At 34.8% G+C, this 16,287-nt stretch overlaps 3 protein-coding genes across 5 annotated transcripts in view; 2 read left to right on the forward strand and 1 right to left on the reverse strand.

Moving 5' to 3' along the window:
- LOC113519844 (dynein regulatory complex subunit 7) overlaps positions 1-10,296 on the reverse strand; it is a 209,454-nt gene extending 199,158 nt beyond the window's left edge. Inside the window, exons 1-2 of one of the 2 annotated variants that reach the window (XM_052900410.1) lie at positions 9,742-10,296; positions 9,501-9,626 (exon numbers count right to left, since the gene is read on the reverse strand). In XM_052900410.1, the coding sequence (XP_052756370.1) occupies positions 9,501-9,626; positions 9,742-10,167 (552 nt within the window). In that variant the 5' untranslated portion in view covers positions 10,168-10,296. Of the gene's footprint in view, positions 1-3,461; positions 3,556-9,500; positions 9,627-9,741 lie in introns of those variants that run through there. The other variant, XM_052900411.1, reaches the window with a different exon arrangement.
- Positions 3,025-8,981, forward strand: LOC113519746 (protein distal antenna-like). Of its 2 annotated transcripts, none has more exons than XM_026904927.3 (2): positions 3,025-3,359; positions 6,360-8,981. In XM_026904927.3, exon 2 carries the CDS (start codon positions 6,376-6,378, stop codon positions 7,897-7,899), a length of 1,524 nt encoding a protein of 507 aa, XP_026760728.1. In that variant the 5' UTR covers positions 3,025-3,359; positions 6,360-6,375; the 3' UTR covers positions 7,900-8,981. The 2 variants fall into 2 exon arrangements, with proteins under 2 accessions (XP_026760728.1, XP_031769317.1); XM_031913457.2 differs by lacking the exon at positions 3,025-3,359 and adding an exon at positions 4,685-4,923.
- A 515-nt stretch (positions 10,297-10,811) lies between the features above and the next one.
- On the forward strand, positions 10,812-15,890 carry LOC113519737 (calcineurin B homologous protein 1). The gene is made up of 4 exons (XM_026904919.3): positions 10,812-11,162; positions 12,247-12,510; positions 13,516-13,609; positions 14,977-15,890. The coding sequence occupies exons 1-4, from the start codon at positions 11,096-11,098 to the stop codon at positions 15,119-15,121; spliced, it is 570 nt and encodes a 189-aa protein (XP_026760720.1). The 5' UTR covers positions 10,812-11,095; the 3' UTR covers positions 15,122-15,890.
- Positions 15,891-16,287: the final 397 nt, after the last annotated feature.

Raw genomic sequence — 16,287 nt, forward strand, 5'->3', positions numbered from 1 at the left:
CCATTGACATATGCCCATATACTTTACTAGTGTGTACAATAAAGCATAAATAACTAAATAAATAAAGTACAATCCGTTATGACCACACTAAACGTAGGTAAAAGTCGCCATTTAAAAAAAAAATTCTTTCATACAACTTACACATGATCACAATTAAAATACTTTTAAGCTGTTTTAAGCACAACGCGGACGGTAGAGTAAGCCGAAGCGTTCCTACCTAACGTGTATGTGTAGTGTTTGTTTTGATACATTAAATTTTATCATGCCAACACGATCTACCGTTCAAGTTCACGGATACCGAGCATTGAGCTATCTATGTTATACGTGTGTGGATGGTATTTCCTTCTTACGTCAATGGTAATTAACATGCCATACGTCAATTTAACGAAATAATTAAACTAAGAAAGATAAACAGATATTACTTTAGTTTCCTAATAGATGAATAGATTGTTGTTCTTTATTATTCTTTCTAATCGATTTTTTTTATACCACAAAGAAGGCAAGCAAGCATACAACCCAACTGTACTGTGACCTATAGACACCTGCAATGCTAGGAGAACTTATAAATAAATAAAACTTTGATTAATAAAAATCTTTTATTAATATTTGTAACATAGCTTTAGTATATTATATTGTGAGTTTCTAGTTCTTATCTCAATCCGTTTAGAAGCTTAACTTAAACACGTGACTGCTATGTCAATGCCCGTGACAGACAGATAGACATCGGTAACAAAAACAATGTTTAAAATTACGAAACCTCAAGAATGCTGTATTTAGGTAATAGTATTATGTATGAGTAGATATATCCCGCAGCTTCGCTCGCATAAATCAGGTACTACGTAAAGTATCCTATGTGCTAAGTTATATCCTATAAACTCCCTGCCGAGGTTTTCCTATAAGACTACAGAATGGGATTCTTCAAAATAAATTCTTTAAAGCACATAATACCTCTGGTATTACAGGCGTTCATAGGCTAAGGTGACCGCTTACCATCAGGTTGGCCGTATGCTTGTTTACCACCTCAGTGGTATAAAAAAAACTACCCGTATATAATAGACGAAATACTCCAAAGTGATACCACTTCTATAGTTCCACTAGTGTTTCTATATTTATTTACATATTAAAATTACAATTAAGCATTACATTACAAGAATGATATAACAAAATTCAAAATATTCTTTTTTTTTATATATTATATGGCTTCTTTCCAACCATTACCAAATATGATATTTAAATATGTATGTATATCGGTTGTCTATAACACATAGTACAAGCTGAATAATTATGAGACTATGAGACTGATGTTATAAGTTACCTTCTCAGGGTTATGTACTTTATTATTTGTATTTGGACGGGGCAGCCTAAAATTTCTTTTTTCTTTCCCTTTTATATATTTATGCGTATGTAAATAACAGAAGTAAGAACGCTCAAGCTATGGAATGAGCTCCCTGCCGAAGTTCTTCCTAAAGACATATGGGATTCGTCAAAAAAGGGTATATTAAGATTTCTTCAGGATCGGCAACTCGCACGTGACACCCCTGGTGTTGCAGGCGTTCATGGACTACACCATAGTACACACTATTACTACATCGTAACCGTTTATCATCAAGCTAATATGCTTATATGGGGAAAAGGGATTGTTACTTGGGATGGAGATGGAAGGGATGGAGACAGAATCCCATTGCTAGCAATATACCCAACCAGGTCGACCTCCTCGCGGTTCCCCCTAGAAACTATCATGGTTAATTCCTGATGAAGTCATCATGATGGGCTAACTGGCCTGTTTTCATTCTCATCTATCACGCTTCACAGGTGCTCCGCCAGCGTATCCCGTTAGCGCAGGCGGGGTTACCATACCATTTTCACCCATCAAAAAAAAATATGCTTGTATACCACCTTTGTGGTATAAAAAAAAAAACATGGTCGAGTAGTTCCAGCATAGAATAGGCTACCCCTTCCTTACCCGTGGATGTCGTAAGAGGCGACTAAGGAAACTTAATAATACAAGAATGGGCAGCAGCGTCCCTCTTAAAATATCTATAAAAGCCTAACTACGGTTGTCAGATATTCTCACCGTAGCTTCACAGTACATATACGCAAACATTTTGTATATGCGCAGGAATCTTCAGCTGTTGCTTGAAAATAGCGATCTAAATAATCTTAACACTAAATACAAATTTAAACTTGCTGTTCTGAAGTATCGTTTAAAAAACTTAATATCAATTCAAAATGAAAAAAAGTCTTTCATGGGAATGGGCATTAAATGTTATAAGATACCGAAGAATGTCATAAGGAGGGTCTGTTTTTTAATAAATTTAAAACTGTTATTAGAAAACACTTATTAAAGAAAGAAAACACTAAACAATTACTTGAATGACAAGCGTGCATGGTGTTAGTCGATCATGCACGGGCTTTTTAATGCATTCTCTTCCATACAACCTTTGGATAAAAGAAATTAAAGAATATCATATGTATTTAGTTGACTATAAACAAATATTAGTTATTGACTCTACAAATATATTAATTAGTTCTAAACACGTAGTCGATAGTCTCTATTAGAATTAGTAGACTACGAGGGACAAACGTAGCAAACGCTACATGATTTCGTAGCATAGTTAACTACGTTCAAAACGAAAAAAAAAAGCAATTTCAACATACTCGTTCCAGAGAAAAATAACAAGGTACAACGGCACTGAATTGGTGTAATTAGTAGCTAACTATTTAGGTACTTTGTAGACAGCCGCGAGACGATATTATGAGACGGAGTTGCGCACTTAGAAAAGTTGCGGAACAGAGATCGTGCGTGAGCGAAAACTTTCGCGAATGGCGGACGAGGGAAAATTCTAAATAAGTTGTTTTTTTTTTTGGTGCGGTAGAAAGTCGATGCGCCGAAGAAATTAGTACATAATTAATTGTGTTGTGCGGGGATAGGTATGTTTACGACTTCGAGGCTTCGAGCGGAGGTGGCGAGATAGCGGGGCGGCCGGCGATGCAGGGGTGAGGCGCGCGCGTCGGGGGACGCAGGACGGACACAAAGGAGAGGAGCGGCCGGCCGCGGACGCGAGCCGTGGGCCGGGTGGCCTTATCACCGTTGGCCACAGTCGCTTCGCGCGTCTCGCTGAGTGCACGTCTCTGCGCGCGACCTTTCTCCGCGAACTCAGCCGCTCGACACTTAGTGACTTGTGATCGACGGATCAGTGAAACCCGAACTGAAACTTGTGTGTGCACGTGCCGCGCATTGCGCACCCGTTATATCTATATTTTTATTGGACGGAGTTCCCCATTCACGGGATTTATAATATCACAACGGCTGGCCTGTCAAATATTGTAAACAGCGCACACGTGCCACCGGCTCACAAGTAAGTGCATCTATATTTTTATTGTCAATTTGTACAGATTTATTAAAATGAAGAATATTGGAAAAATTATCTGCGTATCTTGGAACCTATAGGGCATCTTACCTGAGTGTTGTAAAACATTGTTCCTTCGGTATTTCCTTCTCACTTCATGAATATAAATTGCATTTCCTTGACAAACTGACACCGAGTCACCGACTTGAATGCGACTGTACTAGATGCCTTACCTTAGATTTATTCAAGTAGATAAATTAAACCAGTTGCAGATTACACTGCGGAATTACATATTTCACTTATCCTTATATCCTTGACTTCGCGCATTTTTTATTAGAATATTTTATTCGAAAATAATTTGTTTATTGTTATAAATAAAACTATTTTTCTTTTTTTTTATAAACTTATCTTCTAGTTTATAAAATTATATTTACTGTGATTATATCCTTATGAGCTCCCAATATCAATATCTTATTTATAAAATTGAAAAGTTGTAAACAACCGAAATACAATTTTACAACAATTTTTTCTTTGGAAAAATTTTTATTTAGCAGATTGACTTTACCTATTTCATCATCAATTTACTTAAGAATTTCTCACCTGGACACTTAACTTTATATAGATATACTTTCTAGGAATAAACCTAAAAATAAAAATAAATTTACCTAAATAACAAAGACAAAGGATTAAAATTAGAAACGTAAAGGCATCGAACATTTTACCAACTCATAATTAGTAATCCTTCCGTCGCGTAATTGGAAATCACTCAGCCAGAATGGCTGAGAAATACGGGATCAAGTACGTAAGAATGTTGGGGAGTTACATCTTTCAACCTGTTTATTAATAGTAATAAATTATTCTATCAGTAGGACGTATCGTATAAATTAAAAGTGTTTAAGTATGTAAAAACTGTGAGTTTCATATATCCATACTCCTAGATATATCATGTAAACACTGTTAGATTTATACCAATACCAAGTACAATACAAAATTATATTTTAAAAATTTCAACTAAAAAAATAATAAATAAAGTTCGACATTAATTGAGTAGTAGGTATTGTTTTCGTAAAATCTAGAAAATATTTCTTTTCAATGTAAATAAAAAAAAACAACCGTGATTTGTTTCAATGCGTTTACTATTGTAATAAACAGAACAGCAAAGAGATAAACGGTATTGCAACGCCATCTGTCGGTAACCGACGGAGATATACGTCACCGTTTGCAAGGTCAGCGTGTCAACGACCCGACAACTTTTGCCGCCTACTGTTGTCGTAGGTCATAATTTTATGTCTTCTTTTTGTTTATCTTTTCGTAACTTTATAGCTTGCCGCGTAAACGCCTTTATTTTATAACCATTACAAATGTGGAGTGTTGTATATTATTATGAAAATTATATTACTAATTGTGTAACAACTGATTTTGTATTATTTTAATTGCGATTAAATGCAAATGTTTTGTTACAATACGTGATAAGTGCGACAACCGTTCATTTGTTTTGTGCAATTTAGTTTACTATCGTGTATACCGTGACTATCGCCATGTTGGATTATCACAGCTTACTTTTTAAACAACCGTACGTAAATATTAATTATCTATCATTTCGTTATATCCAGCGTCAATTAAATAAAATTATTAAGTTGATTTTTATATTTAGGAGAGAGATAAGTAGCCTTACCTTATTCAGCATATTTTCTCGCATAAATTACCCTACAAATTTATAATAAAATGGTCACGCCGCCTGCGTTAACGGTATACGCTGGCGAGTCACCAGTGAGGGATGAAAAGGCAGGTCAGTCCCATATATTACTAGCAATGGGGTTGCTAATCCCCATTACTACAAAACCCTTCCCCCCTATAAATTAATCTAAAATATATCTAGTTTATTTCTATACTAAATGTCATACAAATTCATCCATCCATTAATGTGTGATTAAGTAGTATGTGTAAGGTAATGAAATCTACGTAACTTTCTTCAATTAAATAATGATTACTGTTAATTTATTATTTAAGTAGCCTTCATGTCGAATTAATTGGATTATATAAATATTTTTTTTTTTACAACACTGGGGGCAAACGGGCGTGCGGCTCACCTGATGGATATAGTCTTGTATTGTTTGTGGTATTTACAAATTAGGCTGTAAAAGTTAGGTTTCAAATAATAGGACCGCACCACTCCCGGCTCTCTCATTCCAATTCCCGAGAGTTTCCAAAATCTTTACTCAATTCGAATATCGAAATCTAATTAGGATTTCGGGGATTTGAAAACTTTGCCAGATTTGTTAATAATTAAATCAATGTTTTCAATATAATCAGTTAATTAATAATTAGTCCTACAATCAAATAGTTAAGCATCTGCATTACATTATAAATATCACACTTACCAGAGGGAGACTTTGTACAAAAGTCGTTTGCTTGTGTACCTCTGTCCCATTCGTGTTTCAACCGTGATGCAGTTGTGTTTGCATGGTTGTGTTTCGGTTTGAAGGGTGAGATATAGCAGTGAATTTACAGGGTACAGAGGAATAACACCTGAGTCCTCAGGGATGGTAACGCATGGGGATATTAGCTCTGTTATGTCCATGGTACTGCTCATGTCTATGGGCGACGGTTACCACTTTCCATCAGGTAGGCCGTCAGCTTGTTTGCCATTCTAAGTTGTAAAAAAATAACCTATTAAATATTTCAGATCTAAGTATGGCTTATATTTATGAGAGGCTAATTAAGATTTGATTTTTAATGCATACCACATTAAATGGCATACACAGTAAATATCTTGCGTATAAAAGAACTGAACACTCAGATTTTGTATTTATGAGCCATATCTATTAAACAAATTAATAGGGCCGCGTAGAGATTAACAGCATATATTGCAATGGGAACTTACCCAAAATTGCCTTAAAATATCCCTATTGCTAATAATAATGCCTCCCCTCGTTTTCTATATGTTATACGATTTAGAGCGATACATGCGATGGTTAACAAATCTAAAATACATTTCGATTGTTGCAGAGTGCGGGGCGCGAAAATGGCGACCAAGGGCAAGCGGCCGATGCGAGCCCTCACACCCGGTGATAAGATAGAGGCTATTCAGCGCGTTAACGATGGAGAATCCAAGGCCTCTGTTGCTCGGGATATAGGCGTCCCAGAGTCCACGCTGCGTGGTTGGTGTAAGAACGAAGACAAGCTACGCTACATGACATCACGACTGTCCTCACCTGACACCGATAAGAGTAACGATGGTGAGCCGCAAGACAAACGCGCCCGCACCGAATCACCAGTCGCGCCATCATCACCGGTTACAGCTGGTCTCGATCTCACCACACCAACCACAACTGCGCATTCTACACAACATACCACAACTGCTGTTGATGCTCCTGTTGAACTCACCACCAAGCGTTCTGAACCTTCACCGGTACCACATCTGCCGCGTGACCGTCGACCAGACCCAGGCGCCAGCGTCTCGATGAGCGCTATCAGCCCACTATCTGGCCTGGCTCATTTACCCGGACTCGCACATTCCCATCTCGGTCTGAGCTTTAATGAAATTGCAACCAACTTAACACTCCTCGCTCAACTTAATCCGGGTCTTTCCGCCTTGACTGCCCAACCGGCTAGTCGAGCACTGCGCTCCATACGATCACCTAAGCCTGCACACAACGGAGTTCTGAGTTTGAACGAGAGCAAACATCGCAGCAAACCACATCACCATTCTGACCCGTATCGATCGAGTGGATCAAAATCTAGTCACCACAGTACAACATCCACAACCGCAAATCAACCAGCAGATGATTCACTGTGGTATTGGTTAAAGTCACAACAAGCAATGCTAGATTTAACGGCACAAACATCTCAGTGTCATCAATACCAATTAGGAAAAGTCGATCCAACTACTGCTCCGAAACCTGTCGCCCCAGCTCCACCGGTTACCTCGCACGTTGACTATAATCGAAATTCTTGGCTATGGCAATATTACAAACAATTCGGCGGTGCTATGGCATTGCCGGAAGACAAACACAAATCGGCATCCCAAGTGCCAAAAGATAAAAATGCAGAAAATATTCTTTATTCACATTTAACTAAAGGGAAAGATGAAGAGCATGGCGCTATGATAAACCCAGTCCAATCTCAAGTAAATAACGAAAATGCCAGGGACACGAGTCACAAAGAGCCGCGTGTGGCTGAGCCGGCTGCTAGCCCCGAGATTAGTACTGAGAACAAGGGGCCACTATCAGAGAAGAATCACGAATCAGGCAAAAATCAGACTAAAGCTCGCACAGTGCTCGATAATCTGTTGTTTAATAATACCAATCATAATGCAAGTAAGGAATCAAAAAGTGTAGACTTGCCGAACGGAGAATGGGATGCGGGCACGGCAGAGGCGTTGGAACATGGTGACAAATTCCTGGCTTGGCTAGAGGCTAGCGGCGACCCGAGTGTGACGCGCATGCACTTGCACCAGCTGCGGGCACTTCTACAGAACTTACGAGCAAGGCGCTCCTCTGCCGCGGTGCCCGCCGAGCCCTCTGACCATGCTGCCCGTCGCAAATGAACTGCCAAGGACGCTCCGCGCTCGCTACAGGGAATATTTCAATTATGTATATAGTTACGTCGTCGCCAGTAAGCGTTCACTTGTGATATGTGTAGCCAAATTTGCGTAATTTCTTTGTTCTAAAAAGAAAGCTATGCATTATTTTTCTTTAGCCCTAAGACTTAACTAGATGTAACTGTGAGATCCGACGCACCCTCCATGGGTCCGTCTAGGTGTGCGTCAGCTAACAAACTTGATAGCTAGTATTAACGCTGTAAAAATGAATGTTAATTGCAATCAATATTACTTTCTTGATGCACACAACTGTTACGTGGTTAGATTAAGTAGTTCGTTCAGCTGTATGTTGCCATTTGACTATTACATTCCTAGTTGTACCCTTACTATAGTTTATAGTTGGATCCCCTATGTTCTACCTCATGTCAAAACTAATACTAAGTCAAGGCGTCCTTTCAACACAATGAGAGCGGTGCGCCTACACTGCACGGTTGCTGACCAGAGCTGGCGGCGATTATCAACGATACCAAATATTGAAAGGATGCACTCGTATTGTGCCAATCGTACGAACAAGGTAATATTTTTAAGATATAGATGACTCTATTGCGTTAGCGCTAGGCATTCGTTGTGTAATTGTTTTATATTGCTCAGTATTTTATATGGTAGACATTTCTATGTCTCGACTCGGATTTGTATTATATGTTAAAGTTAACAGTTAAGAACACTGTGATCGAAATTATAAATTATTGAGAGATTATTAATACTGTAAGTTACATTCCTAATTAATAGAGTGTATTATGATAATGTTATCGGAGATGTCCAATGTATAGGTGCGTTGTAATAACAGCGTAGCGCAACCACCTTATATAATTAAAAATAGCTGAAAGTTCAAAAATTGTATCTCTTCTCTACTGAAGATAGAATTTATTAATTTGCATTTCATGTTAATTATATTAGATCTACTTGAAATTATTCGAGAGATGATATTTTGTACAAAATTAAAAATTTGATTATGAAATGATTCTCTTATCACAGAGTTTGTGATCTCCAAAATGTTGATTAAATTGAATTGAATCTATAATGGAAAACGTGTTTTATTTAACTATAATTTATAGCAAAACAATACCTAATAATAAAAAGCAGAACTGAGCCGGATCTTATAGGGGCAAACCCAAGCCCAAATAGCAAAATCAAGGGCGATTTTTATCCATATCTGCAAAATTGTAGGGTCAGGCTCAGGCACTAATACCTAATTACATTTAGGGGGGAAGAAGGGATTAACTCATTGCTAACAATACACCCTGTCAGGTCGACCTCCTCGCGGTTCCCCCTGGAAACCATCATGATTAATTCTTGTGGAATTCGTCACGAAGGGCTAACTGACCTATTTTCATCCTCACCTATCACTGGTGTCTCGCCAGCGTATACCGTTAGTGCAGACGTGGTTGATAGAAAAACAATCAAACAAAAGCAAAATTTTAAATTATAAAAGGCGATTAAGTAGAAATCTAGTTCATCTAATATCCAGTTGCATTGACTAAATGAACTTGTAGCGCCATCTCTTGATACTGTAATGAAGCAAAGGGGTAGGATAAAAAATTACTCACATGCAGCATTGGTTTCTTGAGAGGCTCGTAGTCGAAATAATCAGCAACCAAGTTAGCAATCCCTTGCCACGTATTTGTATCAGCATAACATAATTTCGTTGGTCTTATTGTTGTGCACACCATTTTCTAAAAATGCAACTAGATACTTAAAATCTACTAGAAGCGGAAGATATCGAAGCCATTAATAACGACTACTGCCATCTTGCGTGTATTATTAAAAACGTTATTTATAAAAACTTACCTGCAAACCACATTCGTTGGGAGCTTGAAGCAATAATGGCTTCCGAGCTCGATAATGAAACTGAAATTGTCGTCTAAAGTTCTCTGCGTAAGCCAAAAGAAGACGCTCTTTGGCAGAATTCGTGTAGTAACTTTTGGGAAAACAGGTACGGGTTTCAAATACTGGTTCCGATATTTCAGGCCAGCACAGATTAACGACACCGAGTTCATAAATAGCATTGTTTAATGATGATTTAGTCAAAGATTCTTTGACATCTTTTAAACTGAAAATTCTCGGCGATATTTCTTCAAATTCACCTTCTTCCAAAGGTCGATCGAATATTTTACTGGCCACATTTTCATTAACTTCTAACAGTGTATCCATCGGTCCCATCTCTAAATTCTTTTCAGTGGAAACAGGTTCTGAAGCGAGTTTTACAACACTCATAATGTATATATTTAAATAAAAATAATAAATAAGTGCACCGAAAACGCTTGATAATTACTGATTATTTTTTTCAGTTTCAGTTACCTAGCAACTATCATGACCGTGAACTTTTTGAAAAATATTTATGAACATAATCATTTTTTTTTTGTTCCGGTTATACATAGGGAAGGCAAAAAGACTAAGCTTATACAGCCATTATCTTTAGTTTATACCTGGTAATTTCGTTTTCATTTTTAATTACGTTTAGGTATTAAACATAACCAATGTGGCTGATTTCTAATTATGGCAATCTCACAAATAGCACGGCAACACAGGTATTGCCACTGTCAATGTCAACATATTAAAATTCTAAAGTGCATATCACTTTAAATAAAAAACATTTAGATGATCTATGTAACCAGTTCCTAAAATTTGAAGGTCCACACTATAAAACAACTATATTTCCCATGATAGGTATCAATATAGACTTTTTGGAGATAGATATATTATAAATAGTTATATAACACTATAAATATTAATTTATTTTATTGTATCGATACATACTGGTGTTTCCTGTTTTTTTTTCCTGTTTTGTCTATATAATAGCAGTACTTACTCTGTGGTTATATTTGTACTGTCACTGTCATTAGTGTCAAGCGTGTCAATCTTTTAAAATTACGAACGAAATCACACATATACACAGTACGTATGTAGTTACTAGTTAATTGCGTTTGAAATATTTTTCTAAAACTACTATAAACCAATAATCTTTAAGCCGTTCTTATCTTAAAGCATTGAACGACCTTTGTAATTAATTGTAAAAGTGTATAACCTCAAACAGTATGTGAGATTATTTATTGGAGAAAAACAATTCAAGTTACACATTTGTTGTATTTATCATCAACCTATACCCGTGTTGTGGTCTTACAAGGTTGTTTAAAAAATAAACATGGGTAATAAGTCTTCTTTGTTGCTAAGAGAAGAGGAAATCGCGCAAATCCAAGAAGAAACGGGATGTAAGTAGTTTTTCCTTTTTTCAGTTTTGGTGTTAATTCAAAATAGAATTAGAATGATTATATGAGTATGACTCATAAAAATTATAATTTGTTTTTCATGCCAAAATTATTTCGTCGTGAAAAATTATTTTCTACTGAATTCGTTTGAAATCTATAAAATATATTTGTGGAGATTTATAAAACAAGTAATATACATGCATAGTCTTATAATTTTCTTACACTGCATATATTATTAACCATAAATGTCTTTTGTAGTATTTAAATATGTATGTCATGTCTGTACAATTATTATACTATACACATATTTCCAAAATAATAATTAGTATCATTGTCTTCTTGTCTTCATTTCTCTATTTGGAATTGGAACAGTATTCTTACCTCTTTTGATACACTTTGATGAAAAATTTGATTATAAAATAGTTACCATAACTTTTTTTTTTTATATATGGGTTGCCTTAACTTTAGCAGAATGGAATAAATTTATTTCAGTAAAAATTATTGTAAATTATTTTTCTTTGTTGTAATTTTTATTTTCATTTTTTATCTAAAAATTATTTATCTCTTAATTTTAATGTTAATTGGATAGATAGATCACAAATTTATTAGATATTGATATTATTAGAAAAACACTTGTACTCTTTCACAAAAATGTTTTATAATAAATCCCTGACTGATTTTGCTGTTTAGAGCAGTTTCAAAGTTTAATTTTACACTAGTTCTATCCCATGCATTCAATTAAAGCATGGCTAGAAATTCAGTTTCAACTATTCAATTCAATTCAATTTATTCTATAACAATATTACATTATGTGGAATAAGATAGGAGTTTTAGACTGTACAAGTATAAAATCACAAACATGCAACAATTTTACATATAAACAATGTCACATACAAATAATAATTTAATAATAATAACAATTTCAGTGAAAAAAACAAGTAACTATATACAACTCACAATTAATATATCTCTAAAATTCATTTATTTTATAAATACATTTTTCCATAAGAAATTAATAGAAACAAGTAATATGTGGCTTTAATAATCTTAAATTAATAATAACTATTTAATTTGTGAAACTTTTCAGTTACACCAAACCAAATTGAGCGTTTATACTCACGGTTCACATCTCTAGACAAAAATGATTGTGGAACCCTCTCACGGGATGACTTCTTAAGGATTCCAGAACTTGCCATAAACCCGCTGAGTGAAAGGATTGTCCACTCATTCTTTGCTGATAGTCATGATGATAGGGTGAACTTCTTGCAGTTCATGAGAGTATTGTCACACTTTAGGCCAATCAGGAAAAATAGGGAGAATAAGTTGAACAGCCGAGAAGAAAAACTGAGGTGTAAGTATTTAATTAATTAATTTTTAAAGTACTTACTAAAAAGTTAATGCTAAATAACAATAAGGTTGCTTTGTGAAATATTAAAATGGCTAGTTTGTTTATCACCAATTGAAACAGTATTTTATTGCTACTTGAAACATTAAGATAGCTGTAAAGTGGCCTTTACCTATAGACAAATACAGCTCCATGATCTTCTCAGTATAAATTACTACAATGTCAATAGTGGACAATGTTCCTCAAACTACTCACTTTTGGATTACAGTTGGATGTTTTTAGAGTAATGGAGACTGGTTGGGCAATTTTTGTGTTTCATTATATTTCCATATCAGTTCAATAGTTATTAAACTTCTAGATGATGTATTAAGATAAAACACATATGCATATACACCAGTTTTTAAGTTAGACCTCCAGGGATATAACTGAAAACCATATCCAATTTAGTGCAGTTTGTGTGATACTAGAACAAACAGACACACAGAAAAACTTCCTTAAATTATTGTTTTCAATTCTATTGCTCTTATTAGGACACATGAAGAGTCTAATAATTTTTTCTTATGTATCTCCCATATACAAACATTAATTACAAATTTACTATACTAGTAACATTTTTTATTATTGATACAACCTATAGCATAGAGGTATATTTTACAACGGTATTTTGCTAGGATAAGATAAGTAATTAAGATAACATGAATATAAAAGAGATAGTATTTTCTGTCCTTATGAGTGTGTCCTTCTATAGTAGACAAGTACTTAGTACCTTTCCCGTGGGTGTCGTATGACATGACTAAGGGAACTTCTTGGTTAAGGGATGGGCAGCAACATTCATACTGGCAAAACTCTCCTTATAGTGGAGGCCTATATACAGCAGTGGACAGTTAACAGCTGATATGATAATGATGGTGAAATAACATACTTTTTTACAAAATTTCCTCATTTTACAACATTATTTTAAATACTGTAATTACATAATTTTTTTCAATTAATTGAATATTCTGTTTTTAGTTGCATTCTCAATGTACGACTTGGACAACGATGGGAAAATATCAAGGGATGAACTGTTGGCAATTCTCCACATGATGGTGGGTGCAAACATAAGGTAAGCTTTATATGATCTTATTATCTATGTATTTTGTAATAATAAACTTCAGTATACAGTTCTAAATATTCTTTAATTGAAGATGATGGAATAGTTCACACAGTTATGCTAATTATATACTATAATGGGACACCAGTGAAGGAAAAAACGAAGTCAGGACAGCAAATCCAAAATGAGCTGTGTGGTCTCATCATAGAATTGGCCACCCCTTCCTTTTCTGTGGATATCGTAAGAGGCGACTGAGGGGACATTATTTTCGAGGGATGGGCAACAGCGTCCCTCTTAAAACATCAAGTTTCAAATTGCTATTGCCAATCCACCTGCTAAAGTACTGGCAAAATTTCCCCAATGATAAACAGTCATAAGAAATGCTCCTGTTCCTCCTGTTCTATGGTAAAGACCTATGTTTATGTAAGATAAAGCAGTGAATTTACAGGGTACAGAGGAATAACACCTGAGTCCTCAGGAATGGCAATTCATGGGGGGTATCATGGGGGAAACAGTATACTTTGTTATGTCCATGGTACTACTCATGTCTATAGGCGACGGTTACCAGTTTCCATCAGATGGGACGTCAGCTTGTTTGCCATTCTAAGTCGTATAAAAAAGGACTATTTTGAAAGTATATTCTTTCAGGTTAAAAAAAGATTTTTCTTAATCGGTTTATAAATGCTAGAGCTCTGAGGTAACACATAAAAGCAACTGAATAGAGAAGATCCTCTTTTTTTTGGAGGCATTTAAGAATTACACAACAATTAAAGGTGACGCTCTATATATCTGATACTAAGCGGTTATCTCTTTCTAAAGTCCGAAGAGTTATAATTTATTGCCAGGTGTTATATTTATTTTATAATCACGTTATGTAAACTAATATTGATATCACAATGTTTGTGCATTTTTGATAATACTGATAATGGTAAAAAGCGTATGGTTCTTAGGAATTTACATAATTTATTGCTCGTACATATTGTTCACAATAAATTATATATGTGTATTTATTACCTATAATTTTTTCGTTAATAAATTTAAACAAAATTTGTACTTATTTTAAAATATTTCTAATTAAATATTACATGTTTTTTTTTATTTGTCATTTAAAAAACCCCAACCACAGGGAGGTTGACCAATATATTGCTTATAATGAGACTGGTAGTCTGCATTATTAAAATCCCCACCGCCCCCATATTGTGTTTACCACATTCTATTCCTTTGTTCAGTTTGTAAAAAGTATTCTTCTGTATCATATGACTTACTTGGTTCTCCTATAAAATACAAATATATTCTTAATTTTTATTTTATTATACAGTAAAAGTAATTTAAAAATATAGTTGAATAAAATAATTGACCGGAAAAACATTTATTTGCAGCGAAGAACAACTTACAAGCATCGCCGAGCGCACCATTTTAGAAGCCGACACCAATAACGATCAAATGATATGTTTCGAAGAGTTTTGTCATGCTCTTGAGAGGACGGATGTAGAACAGAAGATGTCCATTCGCTTCCTCAATTGACCTCCAAACTCATGAACCATATACATCAAGTATATTCTGACCATAATACTGGCGGTCATTATTTATGGGCTTCTAACAAAAAAATGAATTCGTGCTCTATGCTCTATGACATTACACATTGTGTCCAGTGTAAATTTAATTCTTTGTTAATTATATCATAGTACCTTAGTTGGTAAAAAACAGGGATGTTTAATTTTTAATATTACGCCTAATGTATTTTGGCTGATGTAAGTTTAATAATAATTAAATTATTTTTTTTAAATTAAAAATGTATACCTATTACAACATTGATGTATTCTAAGTGGGTAGCGAGTTTTGTTTAATTTTGTTATTATTTACCTTTCATTCCAATAATATTTACTCAATTAACAGCATTTATATTGCTATACTTATATTGTTTTTTTTTTAATACTCGTTTTGAATTTAAAAAAAAAATTGTCAGCCTTAACTGTTAAAAAAATTGCAAGTGCCCGTTTTTTGCAGAGTAAAGAAAACTATTTAAAAAGTCACTTGGTTTAAACTGCATTTCGTTTCGTAAATAATTGAGTATGACAAGTATCTACAGGACATGCAACCACAGAAAATGTGGCGGGCGCTCAATGTTACATGACTAAAATATATAGTGTACTTAGTACCTATATTAGCTTAGAATGTTACTGTTTAGATTAGACAATAGAAAAAAAACGCGTGCCCACCAAAAAAAAGTTTAAATGTTATATTTATTGCTGTGTAATTAAATCAATATAATATTTTTATAAAAAAAAAAGAATACTTTTATTTTTGGCGTTATTACAACTCCTGTTCTGTAACTAGGAACTATCAACTCGATAGAGTAAAAAGAATTCGCTGCTTAACGATAGTAGTTTGTAGTAGATTTTAGTTTGTCTACCATAATAAAAGCGAATTTAGAGTAAGCCAATAAATATTTCAAACCTTGCTCAAACTTCCATATTTTACTTGTAATAGAATATCATTCTTAATTATTAATTAATAAAAATTAACGTTACACTAGGCTACGAATATATATTTTTTAATGGGTGGCAATCAACTGGCAACTCCGCCTGCAACCGTGTTTCAACCGTGAAACAGTTGTGTTTTGTATGACTGTGTTTCGGTTTGAAGGGTGGGACATAGCGTAAATTTACTGGGTACAGAAGAATAACATC

The sequence above is a fragment of the Galleria mellonella genome, unplaced genomic scaffold (assembly GCF_026898425.1).
Source record: "Galleria mellonella isolate WM207_F2 unplaced genomic scaffold, CSIRO_AGI_GalMel_v1 utg65, whole genome shotgun sequence".
Classification (NCBI taxonomy): domain Eukaryota; kingdom Metazoa; phylum Arthropoda; class Insecta; order Lepidoptera; family Pyralidae; genus Galleria; species Galleria mellonella.